Below are 27,374 nucleotides of genomic sequence, written 5' to 3' on the forward strand. Positions count from 1 at the left end.
CCCACACACACACACACACACACCCCACAAAAAGGCCAAATTTGCCCATCTTTAATGGTCAGTCATTGTTGTCTCCAGTTCCAAAGCATTATCCATGTCTAGCATCAAATACAAAACTATAATATGATTTAAAAAATGCCCTTTAGTGTACTGGCATGAACACAGAGCACAAGCACACCATTGCCTTACAGCATATACAGACCCTGAAAAAATTAATTGTTTCTATTAATACTATTAAAAATCTGATAAATGCATTTGTATATAAATAAAGCTTTTGGATGTTGAATATTTCACCATTTGTGCAAGGAAATTAAGGAACCATCATTAGAAAAATAGGTGTAAACATATATAATAAACATAAGCACGACTGATAATGGCACCTAGAATTTTTGAAGAAAATCTTCAATGGCACTGGATGCCCAGGCAACGTGTCAGGTTACAGAGTTCTGAATACTGAGTTTTACACATTATTTATAGCAACAAAATATTAAGAGGCCACCAGAAATTCTTAAATATCCCTCACGCCCACATTAAGATTATTAAAAGGCATAATTTGTGTTCCATTTCATGAGAACAGTGTTGCTATAGATAGAATATACTGCATATAGACAATGCTATTTACAAAAAAACAACAAAAAAACAATTGACGATGATGATGCAATGGCACCATATGGTGTACATGCAGTGTCTACTTGTAAAGCTGCGTCAGTGTGTATGTGTTTGTCTGCACATGTTAAAAAATTGGTGTGTAATGCATAGATGTAGATTACCTAAACTGACCCAGCACGACACATTACTTAAACAGAAAAAAATGAATTACATGAAAATGCATTTGCAGGGTTTACAGAATCTCATTGGGTGACACCTGACACCCTTGGACAAGGTCATTCCTATTAGATGACCCTTTTAGTTTCAGCTTCCCTCTGCTATATGCTCTAACATGCATTGTGCAGTAATTTCAGGTACAGACATTATTGCGACAGAATAATTCATAATACTTGTTCAAATACAGGATTGTTTATTGATGAATACGACTAAAATGTAAATTAATTACTATTGTTTCAGCTCTTAACTGTTATGACACACCAGAAGGAGCCTCCACAAGATAACATTTAAGTCTTTGACACTGAATTGTTGCCAGCTCAGTTTTAACGGTTACCTTTGTTCTGATACCAACTGCTTCACTGGGTGAATGGGTTAAATGCAGAGGAACTATTTCCCTACGGGGACTAACATGCACACTTTACTTTACTTACACTTTTACACTAACTTTTTATGCTAACTAGCCTTACTCACTTCTAGCTAGCTGACTCACTGTGACTGCACACATTACCTTGTTAAAACTGCAGACATTGTGCTGCCAAAGATACTCAATGATACCAATTATTTTCAAAAATGGTTATAAGTGTGTGTATGATGTCAATCAGCCCCTAAAAGTCTAAGCAAAGTGTGTGTGGGGTTTGCCATTACTGGAATTAACTATTCACTGTTAAGTAGCTCACACTTTCCTATCAACATATAACCCACAGCAGTAATTTAATTAGCAACCAAAGAGTTCCTGTGTCCTGTGACTCCTACGTTCCGACACTTGCCCAGTGGAACCAACCTATGGACTGAAGTCTGAAGCTCTGAAAGATGACACATTTTTTACATAAATTTGGTAGAAAGAATTTTGTCACTTGTGATTTGTTTGTTTGATAGTAATTGACATTATTTGTAAAATATAGTTAATGCTAAAATGTATATCTCTAAATGCATTTATTGTTTAGAAAATTAGTTTAATTTATAGATTGGTGACGAATTAAAGGGAAACTGTAGAACAGTGAGGGGATCTGGTAAGACTGGTATGTTACGGGAGGCTTTTTCTGGCTTGTTTGAGACCTCCCTTAGAGGGAGATCACTGCAAATCACTCTGAAGTTGTGCGTGATCACCATTGTCCTGGGATGAAATATTTCTATCCTGTTGGGTGTGATCTCTTCCAGGATGACAATGCCCCTATCCATAGGGTCCGTGAGGGGTCATTGAATTTATGACTATAAATGATGTGAATCATATGCTATGACCTTCACACTTCACATATTTCAAATTGAACACTTACGGACCGACATATTAGATATCCCTCTTTTCAGCATATCATCAAAGCACCAATTATTTTTCAGATAAATATTGTTGTAACAAAAGGAAAAAAGCTAGGATTAAATCGCATCTGAGCACTACTTCTAAACTATTCACAGTTTGTTTGTTTTTTATAAAAATGAAATGACGCAGTATTGAGACTGCACCCCATGATGCTATTTCTATTTAAATGACCAAATATTAGCCTAGTGTATGTAAATGTGCACGTGAGAGCACAGTTATTTATGTGGCACTCCCACGGGCTCGGTTCACAACTAAATAAAGCCGCAGGTCACGGTTCGACCTGTTAGTGAGTCCACTGAGACTCACACGTCTGGTGAATCAAAAAGCTGTTTCAGTCTGCACTCAGAAAAAAAACAGTCAGTTAAATCTACCAAATAACTCAGCATGCAACACTTGCATGTATTGCAGGTTCAAATCCATCAATTACATTTCATGAGCAGCATTCACTGTTGTTTTATGTAGTAGATTTAATTTAATGTTGTGTATGTATTGAGCAACCTTATGCCCAGGTAAAGCTCTGTAATTTAAAATGTTTGCAGACAGAAGGGGAAACAGGAGCTTCCAGAGAAAACAGGTAATAGTTACACCTCATAATTAACAATAAGTAAGTAATTATCGGGAGGTAAACCAACACCCCAATGCTGCCGTAACAAAAACAAAACCATATAAAAAGTGCTTAACTGATTTATTGGGCTGCCTGTCTTAAAAACCACATCTGTTTTAGAAGTAGGTGAAAAAAAGTCTAAAAGCTGTATTGTTAGTTATCAGGCAAACAAAAAAGTGCCTTTATATTTATACACAAATTTGAGCCGCCACACTGGACTTCTTATGAAAGTCAGAAATTAATCATGTATAATAAAACTTTTTTTGGTTGTTGTTCAGAAAGGTAGGTAACTGTAGTTTGGCATCTTAATAAAAAAAAACGTGTGTTTCACTATTTCTTCTGCTTTTCTATAAAACAACGCATTTGAAAATTCACAGGCAACAACAATAATTATATTTTAGCAATAAAAATATGATTTGGATTAAATAGTTTACGCATATTGATGGATTAACATTAGAGAGACATTAAAAAATATTTAGTTAATTCTATTACTGTTAATTTATGGAAGCTGTGGCACAAACCTTACACTGGATGGTGGTTTTGCATGGGACATCATCATCATGTCTCTCAACCCCTTCCCTTTTTTTTAATAAGAAAAAGCTAGCTTTTTGTTAAAAACTCAAATATAGCTCAAATTTTAAAACAACAAGAAAAATGCACAAAATGCAAATGAATCACACAAGACACAAAATGTGGACAAAGACATGCAAAATGATTCTAAATGGTTTCAAAGAGATCCAACGTGACCACAAAGGAATGCAAAACAACTACAGAGGGAGGCAAAAACTTCAACCATGGGACACAGAATTACATAAAACTGAGAAAAATCAGCTTCTATCATTGGCTGTACAGCTATTTACACAATTAGGATTGGGGTGTCCTTGTGGCCTAAGAGCGTTGGCATTAACAATGAACTGCAGTGTATGTGGTTTTGCATGTGACAGTGAATACCACTCTTCTCATTTGGTCTATCTCTACAGTCTGCTACAAAGTCTGATGAAGGAATAAAAGACAAGAAATATTAGATCAAATAAGCAAAAAGTGAATAATGCCCTGTCTTCATTAGCGTTATCTTTGCAGGCACTACCAAATATGCTCGGAAGAAAAAAATCAAAACAAACTGAAAAGAAAAGAAACTATATTTTATTTCATAATGTGAAGCTATCTGGTAACGGATACGACAGTTTGTAAAGTGACTTCTTCAGACAATTTGCTATAATAGGAAAAGCACAAGTGGTTGTTAATAAAAACAATTCGTGCTCTCAGTAAGCAAGTTGACTGTATGTTTAACTGTTGATTCGGTGGTAATGTATACATACACATATAACCTCAAAATCCCTGCACACTCTTGCGTTTGCTCAGCAACACATCTGTCATTTAGTCACTAAGACATGATTCAGAGGCGCTCTAAGTATCTATGCACGGGAACAACCCAATTAGTGTGTGTAGTTATGTCATGGCTCAAGCATCAGCATAGATCAATATAATCATTACTCCAATTTTCCCTCTTGTCATTAACAGTTGCACAGAAACTCACTTCCACATTTGCATGCATTCATGCCTGCATACACAAATCCTGGAAATGAAAATACCGAAATCACTTTTCATTTTCTCTCCCTAGGAAACCTGCTGGTTTCAGAAATGTGAAAATGCAGGGGATTGCTGGAAATGCAACACTGTCACACTTAGTGGTTGGAGTAGGCCTACACAAGCACACACACACGCACGCACACAGTGTGAAATGATGACACATTCATTCAGTGACACCTGCATCTTCTGTGATTAAGATGAGCATCCACAAAATTTGCAAGTTTCTATATTCACACTGGCATACTTGAGTTATTACCCCCCCCCCCCCCCCACCACCACACCCCTCTCTCCCTCTGTCTCTCTGCCACACACACACACACACACACATCATATAGAACACCTGCATCGTGCTGATATGGGAACTTGTGTGCGTTGCCACAAGAACACACGTACACACACATTTAACTAATCTAAATTCCTTTTCTCTCTTTTGGTTCCCCCACCTCCTCTGCTCCTTCCTCCTGTTTCTGTATACCCTGGCTGGGCATTGTGACTATACTGCACATGCTGACATCAGCAACCAGATGCGCCCCCTATACCTCCACCACAAACTCAAACCACACACACACACACACACACACACACCACTTAGGAAGCGTATATCAAACAAGTCTCGCGGGATTGCGATGTGAAAATGCAAACAAATGTGATTAATGGTGATCAGAATGGTCAACTGTTACAGAACCACCCTCGTTAATTGACTATTAATTAAACACCCAGCAACTCCTCTGTCACCTACTGTAGCCTATACCTCATTCGTGACTTGCACGGATGGATCTGCTTGTTACACGTTTGATACTGGGACATAACGTAAAGTCTGCAGCTCATTTAACGGGGAAAAAGTGAAACATTATTAAAAACAGCTGTCTGCACACAGGCCTACCTGTAGGCAAGGCCTATAAAGGCGTTTACCCACTGCACACATGGTAAAGGATATGGCCATTCGGTGATCTTTTTGGCGTATTTTCTCACGAAGTTGTCCTCGCTGAAAATGAACAGCGAACGGTTGACAGTGAAGCAGTTCTGGCGTACGGGGATGGGGTTATACAGTGCCATTGTCCGGGCTCTCTGCGCCATAGACTGCTTGTACATTCTCTGGGCCCCGGGCCCTCCAGGTGGGCCGTGGCCATGCCCGTGACCATGCCCATGACCGTGTCCGTGGCCGTGTCCATGGGGTCCTCCTTGCCTGCTACCACCCCGGCCTCCCGGGCCTCCTCCGCCAGGTCCTCCGCCATACCTGGCTGGTACCTCGTCTCCGAACCGCGCCATTCTCTGGACACCAAAAGCCAATCTTCACGAAGCAGCGGAGAAGGAGACCAATGCTCAGCTGTGCAACCACACAACATTACATCCCATCTGGATCAGAACGTCTCATATGCACAACGGGTTGTCTTGTAAGCTTATGCTGAACACCTGCACCCGGCGAGCAGTTTTGCAGCGCTTGGTTTTAGCAGACGAGGACGCCCATGTACTGTCTCCTTTTCTGTGCGTCTCTGCCAACGGCCAATTGTGGGTGTGAGGAAATTAAATGTGTGGTCGGTTGGCTGACTGGTTGCACTGTAGGGTAGTGCTGTGGGGTTTCTCAGTCTTTGTCCACTCTTATGTCCATATAAAGCAGGGTTCGCTCCCAACATGAAATCATGGTGAGACTGTAGCGAGTTAACATGAATGTTTCATGTTGCCTACGGTACAAGCCTGCCTCAGAGCGCACCCGAGCTTCCTGCACCTTGCTGGACGTTTCATGTCTTTGCTCTGACAACGTTAACGCCCGAGTATAACACAGGCCTCGATAAATAAGATTGTTAAAATAAAAATAAATAAATAAATAATAAAACAGCTTATAGCTATCCACGACAGTCACTGGCGTTCAGGTCGGCATTTTGGAAACAGTCGCGTTTCCACAGACTTAAAGGCATTGAAATGGAAAAGCTACTATTATTTATTTATTTCTGAAACATCCGCAATGTTTGGTACAGTGTGTGGTAATAACGTGGCTCCAGCCACCTTACAGTTGTTTTACCAGTACACTCCACAAACCTTTGGACCGGAAAAATGTGACATTTGCTATTCACGAGCCTTATTTCAGAATGTGAAATTTCAGAAGGCAGCAATGAGACAGAACAAATACCGTTTTTCCGTGAATCATCGGTGTTAATGCTGTCTTAGGTGGAATAATTTTCTCAAACGATTTCATCAGCACCCATCATCTTCTATCCCTCACCTGCGTGGCCATCCAGAAGCCGAGCAAGGGACACGCGAGCGACGGCGTCAAAGACAAGGGTAAGACGGTCGCTTCTCCGCCGCTTTACACCCTCTCATGATCTTGGTTTGGCCATTCTAGGTGTAGCAGTACGAAAGTCCATCACCATTCCCGCCTTTAAAGAAAAAAGTCTACCTTCGTCCGCACCGATGAGCTCAAATGTCCTGGCAGAGCGTCCTTCGTACCTCTCGCTCTCTCGCTCTCTCTCTCTCATTGGAGTAGTCCGTTCCTCACGGCCTCTTCTCTTCTCTGCTCGTCCGGCAGCCCCCAAGGGGAGGGAGAGAGGGACGAACGGACAGGATGGATCGATGGATCGGTGAATGGATGGTGACAGGATGAAAGGGAGGGGACTGACTGTTTCCCTGGGATTCGGGCCCGAGTCTGTCTATAAATGAAATAAATCGCTCCTCGCGGTGTCTCTCAGCTTGTGTGAACTAGAATGGGAGTCTGCTCAGTTCTGCAGCCAGAGCACATGACGCACGCAGCGCGTCCAACTTCCAGACCTGTGTCAGGGATGGAGGCATCGCCTACTCGCCTGTTTCTTTTAAGGTGATTCGGGCTACATAGCCCTGTCCGGCTGAACTGAAACACAGATATCCCGCTGTTGTCAAACTGAGGCGGACACTCTTGTCTGTCTTCTTCAAAATAAGTATTGGAGGGTCTTTTTTATTAGGAGCGTGTGTGCGGCGGAGGGGAACTGTGCGCGCGCAAATGTACGTATGGCGACGGGGTGGGAAGGATGCTGGGTGGGGGGGGGTCGGGCATTATGCAGCTCTTGCAAAGATACAGCTGCAACCCAAGCTGACAATGACTGCGCGCACACGGGCTCGTCAGTAAAGGCGCGTCAGTGTGTGTACGCGCGATCCTGCGTGTGTTTGTTAGGGAAGGTGGTGTGTGTGTGTGTGTGTGTGTGTGTGTGTGTGTGTGTGCGCGCGCGCGCGCGCGCGGGAGGGGGGCAGGCTATTCTTAGCAACAGACATTTGGAAATTAATGGACGAAGAGAGCACTCCTCACTCCCTCCCTTCCTCCCTGAAACTGAGTCTAGGATCTTCTTTCCTGCCTTCATCGCTCCCTCACTCTCCTCTCCTCGAGGCTTTCATCATCGCTCCACCGAAAACACCGGTGCCTGCTGAAGGTGTGACCATATGGTCTGCGCTAAAGCCCAAGCAAAACAGCAAATATTTTCAGTGACAACACAGAGGGGAGACAGGGGAGGTGGATGGACGGCGCCGAGAGATGATGTGATTTATTTCACAGTGACAACATTTCTGCACACACCACCATTCCACCTTAAAGCATTTCTTTCTTTCTTTTTTTCTTTCTTTTTTTCTTTTTCTTTTCTTTTTTTTTCTTACCTAAAACACATCGTTTTGAAAGCAAACCTCCAAGTGGACGCGGGAGAACGGTGGCAAAGAGCTGTTGTCATATGTAATCACCCAATATACACCTTCAGCAAAGTGCTGGTGCCACATTATATTAAGCCCCTAAGAAGAAGAGAGGAAGCCCAAAGTCTGGTCCAGGACAACATCCCCTTGTATGTGAGCTAATTGATTGACTCCACACATAGCCGTGTCAGTGAATGGGAAATCATCTAGCATATAGAAATTTAAGGGTGCCTGGCAAATCTAACAAATCGAATCAGCAGAGGCGTGCGGCACGTGTGAAAGCCAGTCGATACTTTGCCACCTTAAACGCCTATCAAATATGTCAGAAGGGGATCGTTTTGCTCTGTGTGCACTTAAGCAAAGAATTCGGCCATGAGAGATACTGACCCCTCCTCAAGGGCATGCAGGAATACAAAATTTAAATACTGATCAGAAGCATCGATATTCTGGTAGATACATTTTTTTTACTGTTCTTTTGTTTTGTTGGTATTTTACTTTGATACAACTTTGGCAATATTGTTTTCAATACAATTTCAAGAAAAACCTGATGACTGCTATCCTTGGCATCACTTCAGGACAATGGACAGCACCACAATTCAGCACCGTGGAGAACAACGTGAAATCAGAAACAAAGCCCCAGTGTTACAAACCTGCACGATTGCGCAAGTTCATTGTAGGTCTGACTCACAGGGAGATGCCACTTCAGACAACATGGTTCATGTTTGTGTGCGTATATACAAATTGCAATCCATTACCTTCATTTATTTAGCCACAATCCATTACATACCCATTTTCTAGCAATTGAAGCTGTGTCGGGCTATTTTTCTACTACCTTACACCATAGTCTTAGTGATTATACTTAGCTAACTGCAGTTCAGCGTAATTCTTCAATTAACTTCTTGTTTTTTTGTTGCTTTGTTTGCTTGTTTCTATCATTTTCTTTCTGTCTGTTGCAGTATCCTTTTGTGGGGGGAGGTATTTACTTTACTTTATGAGGTTATTCATGATAGTTATGATTTAGGCGATTGGGAGTAAAGTGATTTTCACAAATACACAAAGATAAAGATCTATGTGAAACACCTTTGTTGTATCACGAAGGAAGTGCTGAAACATTATCATAGCAGAAGAAGAAAAGTTAATTGTAGTACTTCCAAATTTATAATTTCTCAAATTTTACTATTTCATTTTTCTAGAATTAGGCCATTTGTGTGTATTTGAGTCCGACCTCAAATACACACAGGTTCATATTTTTACTTAAAATATATGTAAGTAGTACAGGAGAGTGACAGTTTCAAAGGAAAAAAATATGATATGTTGTAATTCTCTATTTTGCATCAATTTTTTTTATTAATGATTAGCTCTAGTGTATTTTAAAAGAAAAGACAAACAAATCATCTTTGGATTCTTTTAAAAGTAACCAGATAAAATAATACAGCAAAGTTTTTCTTTTTTTTAACACCAAGCACTCCAGTAGCCATGTGCAGGGGCACTGAGTTGTGGGCTTTCTTGTAGTCTTGTATCAGTTCCTAGAGTCAGAACCAGACACGGAGAAGCTGCATTCAGCTTTTATGCTCCTTATATCTGGAAAAACTCCCAGAAAGCCTCAGATCAGCTGAAACACTCAGTTTATTTAAATCCAGGTTGAAGACTCACCTTTCTCAGCTGCATTTGAATAAAGCACCAAATCCACACTTTTAAGCTTAAATTTCAAAACTTACATTAACTACTGATTTTATCTACTGTTCTGATTTTATCTGTTTTGATTTTATATACTGTTTTGTTTGTTTGTTTGTTTGTTTGTTAAGTGGGTTAGAGCTCTGGGTAGCTCCCCAGCTGGGTCTAGACTGGGTCTAGAGAGTATTTTAAATTCAGGGAATTTAAAATAGAAAGTAGCTCGTCCACAGAAGGACTGGTAGCTCCCCTTACGATAAGGGTTCAGATCGCGCGAACAGGTGTGAAATGTGTGTGTTTAGTTAGTTTGTTTGTTTGCTTGTTTTAATCAATTTTAAATCATACTTTTTATTTGTTTTTGTTTCTAATGTCTCTGTAAAGCACTTTGAATCACCTTGTTGTTGAATTGTGCTATACAAATAAATTTGCCTTGCCTTGCCTTGCCTAGTCACTCTGGGCAGTGCCCAAGTTGGTCTGCCTGATACTGCCTTAGAGTCTGTCAGCCAGGAGCTGGTGCTTTGGCCTTTTGGTGTTACTTGCAATGCCCTTCTGAGCTGTGCTCATGTATTACTCATGTGCCTACTCATCTTGGTTGCTACGATGCCTGAGAAGAGTTTCAATGTAGTGGAGAGGTTGGTAATGGCCAAGTAGTTGTTGGGATCCTTCATGATCAGAACTGTTCTGCTCTGTGTGGATGAGAACCTGCTGTTAGCAGACCATATATTTGTGCTCAGTGATCATGGAGATCTGTTAGCTTCTTCAGCCAGTAGGTAAGGATCATGTCAGGTCCTTTCTTTATTCTGGAGACTTGTTGTTGGAGGTTGCTGTGGTCTGCTCTTAGGGGCGCCAACCACTTGTTGTGTGACACCTCCTTCTCACAGATGTTTTTCCAGTATTTGTCATTTTTAGCTCTTGTTGGGTCTGCCTTGGTGCTATTCTACCCTTTTACCTGAGAGTACACCCTCAATGGAATTTTGAAGAGCGTTTATTCTGTTGGCCTCTGCTTGTCTGGTATATCTCTTCAGTCTAGTGCCCAGAGCTATGCCTCAGCCTCTGCTATGAACATCTTGTTGTACTTTTTTTTTTCATTCTGCACCTGTCCATCATGATGCCCTTCTGCAGCTCACTTAATTGACTAACATCCTCCCGCACATGTTCTTCATGCTGAACTTCCTCTATCTGAATCCTTGATCTCACTGGGTCAGCTCACTTGGTTGCATTCCATCACTTTGATCTTCTCAGTTCTTGTACATATGTGCCCACTTCTCATCAATATGTCCCAGTTTCTCAACACCTAACACGGAACCTGTTAAGCCAGGCAATGTCCCTTGAGTACCCCTTGCCCAAGGTAGGCTGGGGTAGCATGCAGGGCCTAGCTTGGGGATCCTTAGTGAATGAATCCCTGGCCAAGATTCAAAACCACAAACCTATTGTTCTAAATAAACACAAGAAAGTGAGTTTGGCAAAGACGTTACACCTTATATCTTGTGACAAAATGCAGAGTTGGGATTAGTTAACACAATGATGTATTCATTATTCATTATTAACCTAATAAGATAATTATACTCTGTGTTGGCTGTTACGTTTCCTTCTTGTGAGTTATGTGCGTTAGCATTTAAATAACGTTACTAATGATTGTCATTTGAATCTTGTTTTTGAAACATTGTCTTTCCAAAACCTCTAGACTGTTACATGCTGTGTGTGTTTGTTCATAAATGTGTGTATTTACACTTGTGTGTGTTGATCTGTGAAATTATCTATTGCTGTTCAGTGCCAGAGGCTTTAAGGAGCAGCTCCTTCTGTCCAAACCTGTTATTCCACACAGCCGGCATAAGAAGCACTGCGGAGCAACAACACCAAGGCCACCCATGCACAAAACATTGTTACCTCACCAGAGCACATGAACTGTCTCTATAAAAAAGACTGCGGTAAATGATAAACAGGCTGTATTTATTGTGATTTTACTTCTACGACTGAAACCACACATTTTTCCTTACCTCTCTCATTTAGTGGAAGAAAGACGTTTTGGGCAACCCAGACTTTAGTTCATATGATGTTCACAGTAATAATTAATTTCATAAGAAGGTGCAATGGTAAAGATTGACATTGTTCATATCTGTCATAGGGGCATTGTTTTTTAATCCATCAAGTTAAATATCACAACTATCCCGCATACTTTTCCTGTTAAGTGCTTGTAATTGTCAGTGCAGTATGCTGACTGCTTTTTTAGAACTTCAGGTAGTGTTTTAAATTCAGTTTGGGGTCAAAAATCTGTGCAAAAGTCTCAACATATGCCTCATTTCTTTTAACCCTTGTGTGGTGTTCATATTTTTGTTACTCAGCCAGTGTTCATGGGTCTGGTGGACCCGCTAGAGTTTTGGCTTTCCAAATTAACACTATCAAACAATTTTATGTTAAATTACTCAACAGATGTTTACTTCATCCCAATTACAAACCATATGAACAGTAAACATGGTTAATTTTTTCCCTTTACCTTTGTTAGATCACATTTATGAATGAATGTGCTTCTCGTTTTTTTTTTGTTTTTTTTTATAAAATGTTATAAAAAAAATAAATCAGTTATAATCAAGTGGAGTGAGTGGAAAGACAACACATTTACACGTGAAGCAATATGTTTCACAACTAAATGGGATCAGCTGCTCATCAATGGTGACATTAGGCCCAGGTTTGTAAAACAGGGGAGGTGGTGCACACACTTATCCCACACTGTCCTGATGGCAGCTAGCTTGTCTCACTGCCGTCGAGCTGGTCTGTCGTCTCGGTTATCAAAACGGATAATCCTGGAAATTTTGTGGAAGTTTTCCAGAGACATTGATGCACGGAAAGGTTTCTGCATCCCACAGGGATTCTGTGGATTCCCCTTTGGACCTGAAAACTCCTGCAAGGATAAGAACCCCAAAGTAGGCCTTTGGGGTTCTTAGATGAATTTGGTCCATCTCCTTCCACCTCTCTCCAAAAACACACCTTCCTTCTAGATTACTGCAATCCAGAATAATTTTCTGGATGGAATCTGGGATGAAAAGCTCAAATGAAGACTTGATGTCCTGCACATGAGTAACTGTCAGCCGTGTTGGCCCTGGCTTATCATAGTAACAGCTCTGTAGGGTGGCTCATTTCTTGGGCAAGAAGACCATTCAATTTCACCAGTTATTGACATCCATATTTCTTCACTTGCTGTCTGGTGGGCTTGTTCTGGTCCTGGAGCTGGCAGCAGATGGGGTGCTCGTCTTCATTTTGTTACTAAATGATGCTCAACCTCATCCTCTTCTTCAAAGTCACTGTCAGACTCTTCCAAAATCAATTGGATGGCCCTCGCAGCAGATAATCTTTTGCCATCTTGATCAGTTGTGATAAATAACCACACTGGCAAAGTCTTATTTATAGTATTATGCCCCTAATTTGCAGGTGGGACAGGGTATGAGAAAATAAAATTTGGATCCCTCAAGAAAGAGGGTAAAATGTGTGAGATGTCAGAGCAGACGGTGTTGATAGTTGAATTTTCAACAATGTTGCAACTTTGTGCGGGAGCAGGAGGGGAAGAAAACACTATCAACAGCACCAGAAAGGAGAAAAACAGAGTGTGGGAACACAGGACCTACACTTTCAACACTTTTATTAGACCTGGGTCCAGTGGACCCGAACACCTTGTATGTAATGTAAATGCGTGGGGGGAGGTACAGTATGAGGTCACTGAAAATTAGTTCGGATTTATGTTCTTCACAGAAAATAAGCCAAAGCCAATTAATTTCAGGTTGAAAAAATAATTAATTTTTCTTTTGAGAAAAACTGAAAACGGGTCTCACAGACCCGAACACCATACAAGGGTTAATACTGTCTTGAATTTGTCTTGGTCTGCAGCAATAGTTCTCCAGGTTTTGTTATGATCAAAGTTTTTCTTTGGACAATGGCTGCTTTTTACTTATTGTCAGTCCAATCCTTGTACCGCACCATTTTAGAGGAATTTTTGTTGTTGTTGTTTGTTTTCTGTGAACACTGACCCCAGAATTATCCAAGCATCAAAATGTCACCTCAACTCAAGGGATGAACAAATTTTAAATTGCATCTTTTTAGACTCTTTGTTATTAGCATCCTCTTGCAAAAGCACAAAAGAAGAAAAAAATTGCAAAGCAGGAGGTGTTGGAATTACAGAAACAATGTTTTTACCTGTTATACTTTATTTTCATGTATGTTTGTGCATATACAAATTGCACAGCACTGTAGAATATACACACATACGGACAACACGGACATCTTTGAAAAGAAAAGAATGTTTCTGCACAACTGGCTAGAGAACCAAATTAAGTTTGACTTTAGTCAAAGAAGGAAGATGAATAATCAGGACAGAATTACTCGTCAACCTGTTAAAAAATGATGAAATCATGGATGTAAATGCAACACACACAAAAGCTAGTCTATCCCATCCGTAGAGATTGAACATGTCTGAATAGTTCTCTGTTGTTTTTCTTCCTCTGTCAGATGTTCAAATAGTGGGTAGCTGTGAGGCTGCAGCTCAGAGGCGAGGACCTAAAAAGGAGTGTCGTGACTCAATGATTCATAAGACTGAATAATTCAATCGCTGGATGCATGTAGAGCACTCCGCCCCTGCTGAACCCGGCACTCCACAGACCAGTCGCAGATTTTCATGTAAACCTCTGTAACACTGGCTCACATTATACACAGCAAACAAAAAACGACAGATTGCTCTAAGGGTCAAACGTGTTATTTTCCTGTTGTTACAGCATCATTTTTACATAACCTGAATTCCGAGGTATTTGAGTACTCAGGTGTTCGGCCTCAGAAAACTGTGTGTGTGTGTGTGTGTGTGTGTGTGTGTGTGTGTGTGTGTGTGTGTTGGGGGGCTGATTCAACAGAAGGCATAGTGATGCCTCCAGGAAAATCTGACCCATGATAATTCAGTGAATCACAGAGCCTTTAAATGAGTCCACCAACTGGGAATTGAAATATGAACCCACTCTTCATAACGCTTGTCATGGCTGGATGAATGTAATGCTGGGGGCAGCAACATGGCATCCAACAACGAAGTGGGAATCACATCAGTTGTATGAGGAGGAGATATGTGTGTTATTGTGGATGTTCATTGACTGAGACCAATACTATAGGCTCACAGAAGGAGCTCAAATTAACCTTTTTTATGCAGGGGATTCATGTGGATGTTTGGAATCACGTGCACACATATCTGTCTCTGTAGGTGGAAGGATGGTGGACTAAAGTTTATCAGTGCTAGAAGAAGCACATGTTTTACATTTTTAAACATCCAGAATTATTAAGGTAGTTATAAGTAGAGTAAAGCAGGTGGTCCTCTACATGGAAACATCTTTTTCACTTTATCTTTGCATATTTAAATCACAATTTAACTTCAATGTAAAAGCAATGTACTTCTTGTGGGGGTAAAGGAGATACCTCACTTTCCTTCTATAAGAGTTTGCCTGCACAAACCAAAAGAGGGAGCAGGAGAGTGGACGTGCTAACCTTAGTGGTAAGTAGGCCAAGTAAGCATTTTTTTTCTCCTTGGGATTCTCCAGTGAGGATGAAGTCATCATCTCCTCTATGAACTCCCTCCTTTCTCCTGTTTTTTTTTTTTTCTTTTTTCACATTCTCCATTTTTACAGCTTTCAAAATTTCGCACAGATTCAGAATCACTCAGTGGATTAATGAACATGTATAAACTCTTCTTATACATTTTTATTACTTTCTATGTTAGCATTTTTTTTCTTAATCCAGTTTCTGCATAAGTTGTCATGAAAATCCTGTGCAGCAGGTTAAGAGATTTAAAGCCTGGCAATTACACTATTGATACAGTTAGTGATGAACAAATTGGGAAAAACACCACCTCCTGTGTGGAGGCTTAAACATTTTTACTAGTTGAAATGTGCTGATTAAGCTGATTCAGTTTGTAATCATGGACATTCAGTTCCCTCCAGTGTTCACATGGATAAATTGCAGCATATGGTTCCCTGTATTTATTAAACCTGTAAGAGAGTTTGTCTCACTGAGCCTTAACTGTGGCTGGAATTAATGTACATGAAGGCGTGTTAGACATATGGGTCACATATATATGAGACCAGACCACAGGATCTGATACTGGTGACCATACTATTTTCCCTCCACAGACTTAGAAATCTGTTTATCCCAGGTTAAAGGACATACAGTGATGTGTAAAGTGTTTTCCGTCTTCCTGATTTAATTTTTTTTGTATGTTTCTCACACTTAAATGTTTCAGATCATCAAACAAATTTAAATATTAAATATTAAAGATAACACAATAAACACCAAACTTCAGTTTCGTAATAAAGGTGTTTATTAATAAGGGGAAAAAATCCAAACACTCATGGTACCATAGCAGTTCGCCATTAAAATAAATAAATAAATAAAATATTTAAAAAGAAATCTGTATAGAATATCTTTTGTATAATGTTTTATAAGGTTTTTTGTAACTCTAATTTGTAATACTATTTTTTGTAAATTTATTTTCATTCTTATCCTTTTATATGGTTTGCATGGTACGGGTGGCATTATCTTTGAGATGACGGAGGTCAAACATTTTGTTTTTCCGGCGTTTTACTGAAAAAGAAAAGACTTCGAGCCCCACAATGCTTTGCGTTTCCAACATGGCGCCTCCCATATCTGCTTGACTTATGTCAACAAGACCGAAACGCCGCTGAAGGTAAACGGGGGCTTTATAAGGACACTAACTAATAATACATCGACAGGGACGATGAAAGTGTTGTTGGCTGTGTTAAAGCAAATCCACAAGCCAGCTCTTTGCACCGGTAACCCGCGCTGTCTGAGCTCCGGGGCCACCAGCGGCCTGTTACCTCTCGGGGATGAAGCTCCAATGGTGGGCTCCAGCCCGGAGCTGGTGCAGAAGCTGGGCTCGCAGGTGGAGGTGAGGACGGACTTCATCACTGAGGCAGAAGAGGCTGCTTTTCTGCGGGAGCTGGACCCAGGCCTGAAGAAGAAACGCTACGAATTTGATCACTGGGACGATGTAAGTCAGGTTCATTGTTGACTGAAACTTTAGGAAAGTTGAATGTATTGAATATTTAAAAAGGTGTAGGTGAAGGTGGTTTACTGCACTGTGATTAGAAGTGATTCTGATAGTTTGTCTAACCCAACAACGTTTATGAGGCAGGATAAAATATTAGACACACTTCTGACAGTAATGCAGTCCAACATCCCCCCATGACCTCAGTGATAAACAACATAAAGTACAGTAGTTCGTTTTTAACTGCATCACAGAGCTATAGCTGTATTCACACCTAACACTGTCACTGATCAGTGTAGTTGAACTGTTTTCTCTTCAGAGTAACACGGGCTGTGAGACCGACTTTGTTTTTCCTGCACATTTAGGCAATCCATGGGTACAGAGAGACTGAGCGTCTGAGGTGGGGCGCGGCATGTGAGGAGATCTTGAATCGGGTCCGATCTACAGCATTTCCTGAATGTAGCCAGCTCCTCGGCCCTGTGCACGTTATAGATTTGGACAAGACTGGCTACATCAAGCCCCACATCGACAGTGTCAAGGTGGGTTTGCCAGGATTTTTGCACAGTGGCTTTCTAAAAAAAAAAGTTGCACACATGGTGATCTTACTCTCTAACTTTTTCCAGTTCTGTGGAAGCACCATTGCAGGGTTGAGTCTGTTGTCTGACAGTATTATGCGCTTAGTGAAAGAGGACACACCCAGTGAATGGCTGGATCTGCTGCTTTCCCGACGCTCCCTCTACATACTGAGGTGCTGCATTTGCCTCATATCTCTCTTAATGTTTCCTAAATATGACGTGTTTGAGATTTTGATTAATACACAAGGCTGAACGGTTATAGTAAAGAAGCAGCTGTGGTAGTTTGCAATTAACAAAGGTTCACCCTGTCCTTTTTACACCTGTGCAGGGACCAGGCCAGATATAAGTTCACTCATGAGATCCTGAAAAATGAGGAGTCTGTGTTCAACGGGCAGAGAGTGCCTCGACAGCGACGCATTTCTGTCATCTGTCGTAACCTTCCAGGATAAGCTCCAGCTCTAATAACAGCAGCAGATCATCAAGTCCAACTTTGAGGTTTCTGCCAGTGATACTCATGGAGATATCAAGGCTAAGATCTTTCAAGTTTATTAGCGACTATAAATGTGTGTGTTCAGAATGTTTATTGGACGTGACGCTCTTCTGGTCATGCTGTTGAAAAAGACTATAAATTGATTCAATTTAAATGGCATTCTTCTAAATTTGCACTGGATCTTGCCGAAGACGTCGGATTTAAACGTATCTGAATGTTGTTTTCGGTTCAACATTAAAATGTTGTTTCAGATTTGTGTATTTATACAATAATTTCATCACTTTGTTGCGCTTTTCTAATTCTGTATAATACAGAGTCTCTTTGTGAAACATTTCCAATGTACCTTAGCAAATAAAATTATGATCTTGAATGCTTTAAAAACTTTTAACTGAACATTGTGTGAGAACTCAAAAAATGGTTTATTAATGAATATAATTAGGAACAAATTACACAAATACGCAGCTGGACAACACTTGGAGTGAAGTGCTGTGAAACATCAGCACTTTACTCCAATTCTTTAAGTACTGACATCACTACACTAACATCTAATGTTCTAATTGAAAACAGTGTGTCCTTCTGCTCAATGGTTTGCCTAAAAATGCACTTTAATGTTTATATTGTTTATAATTTCCCCTAGGGATCAATAAAGTATTCTGATTCTGATCAACTTTTTTGTGCTGCTGCCACTAGATGGCAGCAGCACATCTTCTCTGATAAGGAAACTTCATTGCAGGAGGAACCGCACTCTATTCGTTGATCCTAAATGAAAGGGATCAAGACATAAAGTACTTAAACATGACTTCCTCGGCAACCCTAGTTTAGACAAATACTCCTTATGTACTTCTTTAGTCTTTTAACACAGGTAAAGAAGACTACTAAATTATTTATTTTATTGTAATGACTGCATATGAGTTGGGTTTCAACACACTGATAACACCACAGTCGGGGAGTCAATATAATAGTATATTGCAGAGAGGAATGGGGATTAGGTCTCATTCAAAGACATGGTGGTTACAGAACTTCTGGGCCTGGGATTAAAAGGTAAAATGCATCTTTAAAGACGATGTCTGTGATGTGCTAATTATCATGTTTATTTTTTTCAAACAGGGGCTCTAGACTCAGGCTGTGGAGGGGCTTCCCGGGATGCCCTGACCACTTCTTCCATACCCATGTGATTTTTTTTTTTTAATGCTCTGTTGCATGTTGTATCTTTTATCTATACCATCCTTCAGGTTTTGTTTTGTCTTTTGTTGTTCATGGTCTTTCTTCTCTTTCCCAGCTGGCCAAGGCAGATGTTTGTTCTTCTCTGAGTGTGATTCTGTCTCACATATAAACCTAATGAAAGGGGGTTCCTTCTCTCGACTGTTGCCAAGTGCCGGTTCATAGGGTGCTTTGTGATTTTGGGGGTTCTTGCTCTGATATTGTAGAGTCTATCCTGGTTTGAGCTGGTGTAATGCAAATATATTTCAATTAAATTGTATCTATATTGTGCTAATTCACAACAACAGTCACCTCAAGGCACTTAATTTTGCAAGATACAGTATTAGAATGAAACCCTAACAATCACACAACCCTCTATGAGCAAGCACTTGGTGACTTAGGGACAAATTCAAGCACAACCAGGCTCAGGGAGGGGCAGCCATCTACTGTCACTGGGTGGGGGTGAGAGAAAAAAGAAGAGAGTGAAGAGAAAGAGGACAAAAGGTAAACTACAGGAGTGATGGGCAGAGTTTAAGAATTGCTAATGACTGGGAGCTGGTCTCCCAGAAGAGAGGTCTGATAGCTGAAGGTTCTGCCTCCCATTCTATTTTCAAATGTCCTAGGGCCCACAAGTAAGCCTGCAGTCTGAGAGTGAAGTGCTCTATTGGAGTGAAATGCTACTATGAGGTCATTAAGATAAATGGAGCCAGATCACATAGGTTCATAGATAGATAAAACTGGGTATCATCTCCATAGCAAAGAAAATGTACCCAATGTTTTCTAAAAATATTACCTAATGAAAGCATGTATAATATAAAAAAGTACTGGTCCCATCACAGAACCCTGTTGAACTCCCTGAATAGCTTTTGTGTGTGAAAAGAGGCTCCTCGTTCACATGAAAAAACTATAATCTACATGTGTGATACATGTGATTCACTACAGTACTCTTGATACCAACAGTGTGTTCTAATCTCTGCCGTAACATATTTGGTCAGTGATATTGAATGCTGCAATAAGGTCTTGCAGGCCAAGCAGTTAATAGTCAAGAGGCCATAAGACTTTAACTGGTGCAGTTTCTGTGCCATTCTGCACTCTAAATCCTGACTAAAAGATTTTAAAGTAAACAATTCGTTTGAAAAATGTTCATTTAATTGTTTGACAACTACTCTTTCAAGACTTTTTGAAATAAAAGGTTTGAAATTGGTGTACAATAGAAGTGTTTTTGCTTCAAATCGCACCACAATCTATGTAAACTCACAGAAAGACGAGGAAGATGAGAAACCTCAGACAACACTGCACACAAATCACTTTTACATCCCTTTAACAGTGTTGGCATTTTAAGTGCTGTACTTTTTCATCATTAAAATAATAAAGTTACTTGCTGCCTACCAGTTGTGTCAAAATAGTAGCTTCCTTTTACGTGATAAAGGTTATCCCAGGACAGTAAACAAAGCAGCAAACTAAGGTTTTGCAAAAGACAGTCTTAGCTTCCTGATAGTTATGCAAATGAGCTTTCAAAAATATTTGCATGCACCCTATTTCAGGGTAATCTTTGTCTTTACAGAGGGAGGACAAAATAAACAATCGATGCGTGTTCTGTGCCCAACTATACTTCATGAACAACAAGCACCCAAAGTAAGAAGTGAATGTTAGTTGCTGCCATTTCTTTTTAATGCTTTCTTTGAATTATTTTCACTCTAAGCAACACACATACATATTTAGATGTTTAATGTGAAGTGTGTTTAATATTTCTGTTTATATTAAAGTACTTTCAGGAACAAGTGATTTGATAAACTGACAAAAAAAACTAAAAAGTGCCCAGTTTTGTCCTTAAAGGACAAAAGGTTTTTTTAACATTGAAGGAGGAGGTACAAAAATTCAAATCCTTACTTAAGAATAGTTTTATTAGAAAAAAATTTCTATGCAAGTAATTAAAAACAAACAAAAAAAAACAAAACAGAACTATCAGGTTTTAACTATCAGGTCAAAACAAAATTTTTCATTCAACATAATTTCATGGACAAGTCTGTTACCTAAAGGGAACCTATTGTACTATTCCTTATTTTCTGTTATATACACATTTTTTTTCTTCTCTGGGATTTTTGATGTAAATGAGAACCCTGTAAAACAACTTTTCTTTTTTTTTTTTTTTTTTAGGAGGGGCAGCCAATCAAAACAAAGTTAGCTTACAAGGAAGTGGTAGGCAGCTAAAACAAAGGATAAACTGCACTACAGCAAAGTGGAAGATAAAAAAATCTACATGTATATATTTTGAACTGGAAATCTTGCAAAGCAATTTTACTGTTTTGGAGTTCAAGAATAAAAATACAGAAAAGAAAACTGACAAAATAAGTCCGCTTTAAGGTGAAATTTCAGACTTCTGCTGAAGGCGGGTCTAGCTTCCTGTGCTGTGGCATATCACAGAACAACCTGTACAGACTATTCTTCCATGGGTTTTATTGAAAACACTATAACCTTTGAACAAAAGTTTTAGCACTTCACCACTTCTACAACCACAACATCCCTCTGTTCCTTTGGTTATTCAGTGAGGTAGAAGTGCATTTTGTCGTTTATGTTCTTGCGCTCTGGATTGAGGCGCTTAAGGATCTGTGCCAGCACGTTGACAGTCTGCTCACTGCTCAGGCCGGTGCGCTTAGTCTGGAACTTCTTCAACAAGTCTTTAGTGGTCATTGGTTTACGGATCAGATAGCGGCGGACTGCTTCCTCTGTCAGCTGCACATCACTGTGGGGTGAATGAAAAGTAAAGAATACAGTTTAACACTCATATTTACATTATATATCTATTGGTGTATTTATGTTAGCCTTCTGAATCGTAAGACAAGCAGGAAGAAATAACTGTGTGTCTATGAAACTGTATTGAAGAAAAAAAAAAAAAAAACCTGGACCATACCTTGAGCTTGGGGTGGATTTGCCTGATTGGGGTTGAGGTGTGCTCTTCCCAGAGGGAACAGGGCTCTGGGTGCTGGGTTCCATCTTAAGCTTTTTGGCAGCAGGTGAGTCGATGCTAGGACCTTGTCTCTTACCTGGAGACAAGACAGAGAAGACAAGTTTGTTTGGAATGGAATAACAAAAAGAGAAGATTTGAGAGTATAAAGCTACTTGTGAAGGTCCTGCATATATCTACGTATGTACACTATACTGTGAACGTATGAGCATTTGTGTGGGCTTTCTGAGAAATCACCTTGCTCCAGCTTGCTGGCGGCAGCACGGAGTGTGTTCGAGGTGGAGGCAGAGTCTAAGGATGGAGTTCCAGGACGGCTACCAGTCCTGGAGCTGCCTGCAGAGCCACGGCCACCAGCACGTTTAGGAGGTGTGCGTTTCTTCTGAGATAGGAAGGAAAAGACGATAATTGATGAGAATGCAAACAAAGAATGAAAAATTCCAATATAGAATAACAATCCGCACTAATATGAAATACTCCAAAGCTTCAGCATTACAAAACTGGTCGCACACTGGTTGAGCCATTGTTTTATTAAGCAACAACGGTACTGATGTTAATTATGATAATGATAGGAAAATATATTACAAACTAATTTGGCTTAAAAAGAAATAAATGTGAATTTGTTCAGTTACGCACACTAACCGCCATGAACAGAGCAGAGGCCGTCTCTCCTTCGATGTCACTGTCATCTGAGCTTTCTGATTCTCCACTGCTGTCTGTGAAGCACAAGAACATAAATCTGACTACTCATACACACACATTGCTCACATATTTTAAAATACTCCATTCAACAGTACGTGTTGTGACTTTTTTTTTACCTTTTTTCTTCTTCTTCTCCATTTGAACTGGGGTTTTCTTCCCTTCCTCCTCCTCTTCCTCCTCTTTTGCTTCCTCATCATTCTGTTTCTCCTCCTCACTCTCTTCCTCACTTTCAGATTCTTCATCAATCCCTACAAAAGGATAAATATTCAGAAACAATCTAAATACATTGATTAGTGAAAAACTAGACACTTCTGGCAGGTATCTGGCCATAACGTTCGTCCAGATGCGGAGCTAAGTTATATGAGACCTAAGTCATTTTCAAGATTGTGTCTACTCAGGTCACCTTCCACTCACCTAACTTTTCAATGCCTAAAATAAATTTTTTGACACTGTATGCATAAAATCATATGTTTGGGGGTGCCTGTGCCGCAAAAGATAGAATGGTGCGTCTACCAATCAGCATGTTGAAACCCTGAGTCGCCTGTGATGCATCCATCAGATTGTGTTCCTTTAGGGTTTGTATGAATGTGTGTGAGACTGTGTGAACATCCAAGTACACGTCCATTTACATTTACTGTGTTTTATAGCTTCACTTTTATTGAGTATTTTTAACAATAAATTGATCTGACCTTTAGGGTGTTCCTCTGCTTTGACAGGCTTTCCCTTTTCCGGTTCTTCTTCTGAGCTAAATTTGAAACACAAAATAAATGAATAAATAAAACAACAAACAACAAAAAAAACCCAAACATTGTTGATACAGTGTGAGTCTTTGTGTGCTACCGTGTAACGGATCTGACCTGCTTTCATCTGACATATAATCCACTTCTAGGCCCTCGTAGTCTCCGTCATCGCTGTCTTCCAGAGCCTCGTTGTCTTTACTCTTTTGCTTCTTTTTCTTTGCTTTTCCTTTCCCAGCATCTTTTTTTACCTTTGGCTTGCTCTCTCCATCTGTCCAACAAAGCCAAAGTGTTTGAAGGAAGAAAATCAAAAGATGAAAGCTGGAGACGTTTTACAATAGTCTCTTCTTGTTGTTGTGTCTTTCTCCTTACCGTCCCCCATACTGCTGTCACTGTCATCACTGCTCATCTCCAGCTCGTCCTCCAGGTCATGAATGCGCAGGTCACCCCCTCTTCCGCCCCCCTTCTTTTTCTTCTTCCCAGATTTTTCTCCTTCGTCTTCGTCTTCCTCACCCCGCTCCTGCTCTCGAAGACGTCTCTGAAGCATGATGCTAAAGTGATTCACCACCTTGTTCCGCCTAGAAAAACAGAGGGTGACTGTCTTAAAATCAAACAATTAACATCTAGGGTCAATTGAGTACTTATTTTTTAAGTACTCATTTTTCTTCATCACTTTTAATCCCAAACCACCCCCGTCCTTTCCCTTTCACCTGCCCCACTCCTCCTCAGCCTCCTCAGCAGTCAGAGTTCGGTGTTTGGCCTGTGGTGTAAAGTTGTACCAGCCGTGAACAGGAAAAGCCTCGAAAGCTCCATCGGGACACTGCGTGAAGATGTAGTAGGATGCATTTTCTGTAACGCCACCCTTCTTTATACCTTTGAACCTTAAAAAAAAAAAAAAAAAAAAAATTCTTTACAGACATCAAGTCACCGAGATTTCTCTAAATAATAACTCTTATAATACATAATTTTATCTTGCATTACCAACACTTTTGAAGAGTAACTCAGAGGGAGTCTCTCTACTCACCTCTTGCCAGCTTTACCATTAACCTTGAGAATCCAGGGCTGGTCCTCCACTTTGAATTCACGCGTGACGATACCAAACTTCTTCCGACGAGCTTCCTCGCGCTGCTTTTTGCCAAACTCACTACCTGCTGCGCCTTCAGGGGTCTCTTCCTCCCCATATATCTTCCGAGCACTCATATCTCTTTCCATACGAGCCTGGGGAAAGGAGAAAGAGCAATGGAAAAGTGAAAAAAAAACAAACCCCAGCCTACTCATTCCTAAATTTATCACATCTTTCTCGCTCTTTTTTTTTGTTTAAGGCGAATAAGACTGCCTGATATTCCTTTCTCATATCAACTCTAGCTCTGTCATACTGAAAACCTAAGCTTTGTCTGTGAGGTGTAGTTAAAGTATGAAGCCCACCTGTGTCCATGTTGAACAGTTGACTCTGTCCCCTGCATTGAAAGCCATTATATTGTACTTCTTGCTGGTGTTTCTATACAAAGAAAAAAAAAAAGAAAAAAGAATATAGTGAGTTATTGTGCAACATAACTGAGCTCAATTCATTTGCGTCACAATCATCTTCTAATAGTCATGCACATGCACGTCTTCAAGTGACACCTAGAATGACCAAAACACGCATGAACACATGCAAAACAGTGACACAAGGCAAGTCCTGTGCACACAAATCTCTTTGGATATTTACATGTGTTACTCACTTGGGGACACGCACGATGTATTCTGTGGTTGAGGTGCTGCTGCTGCTTCCCTGTAAGAGAAAAAGTGTTCTTGTTGGAAGCCTATCACATTTGAATAATGTGCACACCATGAAAGCCATGTCGGGCCAGTACAGCTCAAAAGTCTTGAGTCTCTTCCTTTATATTTACAAGTAAAATGGAAATGCAATAACTTACTCAAACCACATATAAGGTAAAAATGGAGTTTGTACAATTGTAACAAACTTTAAAGTCAATATTTGGTATAATTTGCTTAATTCTTCAACATAGCCTGAACTCTCTTATCCAAGCTTTCTTGTCATTTCTTCCAAGATGTCTTCTGTAATAGTTCCCCAGGCTTCCAGAAGAACGTCCAAAGCTCATTTTTTGACAACAAACCTAATCAGACACTTAAAATCATTGCCAACCTGATTGGACAATGTAAAGAAGACCACAAAGGATCAAAGCATTTTCAAGGAAGACTATGGAGACAAATAAAAGCGAGAAAAGCACTGGAAAAAGTGAATTTTTTTTTCATCTGCTGTCAATGTAGTTTTTAGAAAGACCGTTTTTAGAAAGAGAAAAAAGAGAAAAGAAAGAGAAAAAAAAGGGAAACTGGAATTAGCCAAACTGAAATGAGCCGAACTGTAATGAGGTACAACACTGGATAATCTTTTGTGTTACCTGCCTCTTTCATGCTTGAATAATAGGTCAGTGTTAAGTGGTTGACAAACAAACCGACCAACAAAAAAACAAAAAACAAAAACACTCCTCTGAAAATAATTAGGTGCAAGGACTGGACTGAAAATGAGTTTACGAAGCAGCCAAAGAAAACTCCGTCAGAAAGCCTGGTGAACTGTTTCCAAAGACCACTTAAAAATACAATTAATTCTGGCTACTTGGAAAAAAAACATGGAGAAATGAGGGATGGCTCAAGACTTTTGCACAACACTGTAGATTCACGGCATTAAACATAGCACAAGAGTGGATCAAATTATCAAAAGAAAATAAAGACATACTTTTGTGTTGTCAAATGAAAGCTTACCAGTGATGTCATGGTTGGTTGTCAGTCTCTGGATTCCACATCAACAGCTGCTTTAGGCGAGGTGGACACACCGTTACGAAAACAGAGTAATGATACTAATAAGATAATACATAATAATATATCATTCAGTCAGTTTGTGTTTATTTTTAACTCAGATTATCCAGCTGAGAAACAGAGAACCGAAAAGGTCTGTGAAGGTACGATATCCCTGCACGAAGACATTCAAATAATGCTTTATAAGCGTTTTCAGCAACTTATGACAATTTTAGGATTAAAACAAACGCGGCAGAATAAAGGAAACCTATCCCCCTTCCATGACTCATTTGTAATATTACAAGAAAGACTGACTAAAGTTAAATTAGGCTAAAGTTATACGAAACGAGGTGTAACTGATGTTTATATCTTTGTACGTTAGCTTTAGCAGCACCACATTTTGCAAGCAGCTGTAGCTGCGGTCTGTAGCCAACTGTGAAAACAAGCAGGACCACTGTAAACTCATGAGACCTATCCATCTTCGACCAATGCAAAAAATATTGGAAATGAAAAAGACTAAATATGAAATATCTGCTCATAAATGATTATATACCGTCTTACCGCTGTGCACTCCAATTGCACTTGTTCCGTTTGCCTCTATGGTCAATAGGAAACATTTACTGTAGACATTGGTTCCTACCAGTCCCTTTGAAGGGTTCCGCTTGTTCCCTTTTATTCACCAGTTAATCTTGTTTAAGAGTTTCTACCACCCCACTACTCATCCACCGAGGAAAATATTTCCAGAAGGTGGCACTACCTTTAACGCAACATTTACAAACACGTGTATAAGATGATATCCACAATCTGCACTAATAAACTAGTAAAATGTGTGTTTTAGGGGTTTATTAGTTTTAAATATTTATTTTGTGAATAAATGCAATTTGCCTGTGTAAGAAGCAATTAAAGAGACATTAAGTATTCCTCATAGTACCTGTATGTCAATAGCAATTAGTGTGTAACAGAGGATCTAGCGAGTGATTACAATGATAGCCTGCTCTGTGGAGCAGTTTAATTCAACCCTGTTTCATTTATATATATATATATATATATATATATAGACGAAAACAGGGCGTTGTTGGAATGCTACTACGCAAGTAACCCCGGCGGAAGGGGCTACATGAATAGGATGACGGACCTATGGATTCTTCGATACCCAACATCCACAATGACGGCGAAACAACTAGTAGCTCAGTGTTCCAACATTCGAAAGAAGGGACTGCTCTCACAGCTAGAGA

At 40.0% G+C, this 27,374-nt stretch overlaps 3 protein-coding genes across 24 annotated transcripts in view; 1 reads left to right on the forward strand and 2 right to left on the reverse strand.

Annotated features, from left to right (window-relative positions):
* The window catches only part of cacna1aa (calcium channel, voltage-dependent, P/Q type, alpha 1A subunit, a), an 85,532-nt gene extending 78,257 nt beyond the window's left edge, over positions 1–7,275 (reverse strand). For 14 of the 20 annotated variants that reach the window (XM_014341403.2, XM_042213274.1, XM_042213273.1 and 11 more), the window contains exon 1: positions 5,272–7,275. In XM_014341403.2, the coding sequence (XP_014196889.1) occupies positions 5,272–5,603 (332 nt within the window). In that variant the 5' untranslated portion in view covers positions 5,604–7,275. The remainder of the gene's footprint in view (positions 1–5,271) is intronic. The other 6 variants (XM_014341402.2, XM_014341404.2, XM_014341400.2 and 3 more) reach the window with 1 other exon arrangement.
* Positions 7,276–16,260: 8,985 nt separating this feature from the next.
* Positions 16,261–20,146, forward strand: alkbh7 (alkB homolog 7). The gene is made up of 4 exons (XM_005946463.2): positions 16,261–16,680; positions 17,043–17,216; positions 17,301–17,425; positions 17,581–20,146. The coding sequence occupies exons 1-4, from the start codon at positions 16,408–16,410 to the stop codon at positions 17,699–17,701; spliced, it is 693 nt and encodes a 230-aa protein (XP_005946525.1). The 5' UTR covers positions 16,261–16,407; the 3' UTR covers positions 17,702–20,146.
* A 928-nt stretch (positions 20,147–21,074) lies between these two features.
* On the reverse strand, positions 21,075–26,776 carry gtf2f1 (general transcription factor IIF, polypeptide 1). Of its 3 annotated transcripts, none has more exons than XM_005946464.3 (14): positions 26,701–26,776; positions 26,107–26,153; positions 25,065–25,114; positions 24,769–24,841; positions 24,368–24,561; positions 24,054–24,224; positions 23,716–23,921; positions 23,464–23,614; positions 23,296–23,351; positions 22,723–22,854; positions 22,541–22,620; positions 22,145–22,286; positions 21,854–21,986; positions 21,075–21,685 (listed from the first exon to the last, which is right to left on the reverse strand). In XM_005946464.3, exons 2-14 carry the CDS (start codon positions 26,116–26,118, stop codon positions 21,481–21,483), a joined length of 1,605 nt encoding a protein of 534 aa, XP_005946526.1. In that variant the 5' UTR covers positions 26,119–26,153; positions 26,701–26,776; the 3' UTR covers positions 21,075–21,480. The 3 variants fall into 3 exon arrangements, with proteins under 3 accessions (XP_005946526.1, XP_005946527.1, XP_014196892.1); XM_005946465.3 differs by having other exon boundaries at positions 22,547–22,620; positions 26,701–26,769; XM_014341406.2 differs by having other exon boundaries at positions 26,693–26,718.
* Between the last annotated feature and the right edge of the window lie 598 nt (positions 26,777–27,374).

The sequence above is a fragment of the Haplochromis burtoni genome, unplaced genomic scaffold, assembly GCF_018398535.1.
Source record: "Haplochromis burtoni strain Fernald_Lab_line unplaced genomic scaffold, NCSU_Asbu1 Contig_431, whole genome shotgun sequence".
NCBI classification, from domain to species: domain Eukaryota; kingdom Metazoa; phylum Chordata; class Actinopteri; order Cichliformes; family Cichlidae; genus Haplochromis; species Haplochromis burtoni.

Excerpts from the sequence above, each read along its gene's own strand:
- alkbh7 (XM_005946463.2), top strand. The coding sequence starts at position 16,408 with ATGAAAGTGTTGTTGGCTGTGTTAAAGCAAATCCACAAGCCAGCTCTT. Across the intron at positions 17,217-17,300 it reads CCCACATCGACAGTGTCAAG|TTCTGTGGAAGCACCATTGC; the intron begins GTGGGTTTGCCA and ends AACTTTTTCCAG. Across the intron at positions 17,426-17,580 it reads CGCTCCCTCTACATACTGAG|GGACCAGGCCAGATATAAGT; the intron begins GTGCTGCATTTG and ends ACACCTGTGCAG.
- gtf2f1 (XM_005946464.3), bottom strand. Across the intron at positions 24,225-24,367 it reads AATGGTAAAGCTGGCAAGAG|GTTCAAAGGTATAAAGAAGG; the intron begins GTGAGTAGAGAG and ends TTTTTTTTTAAG. Across the intron at positions 22,287-22,540 it reads CTCTGTTCATGGCGGTTAGT|AAGAAACGCACACCTCCTAA; the intron begins GTGCGTAACTGA and ends TTCCTATCTCAG.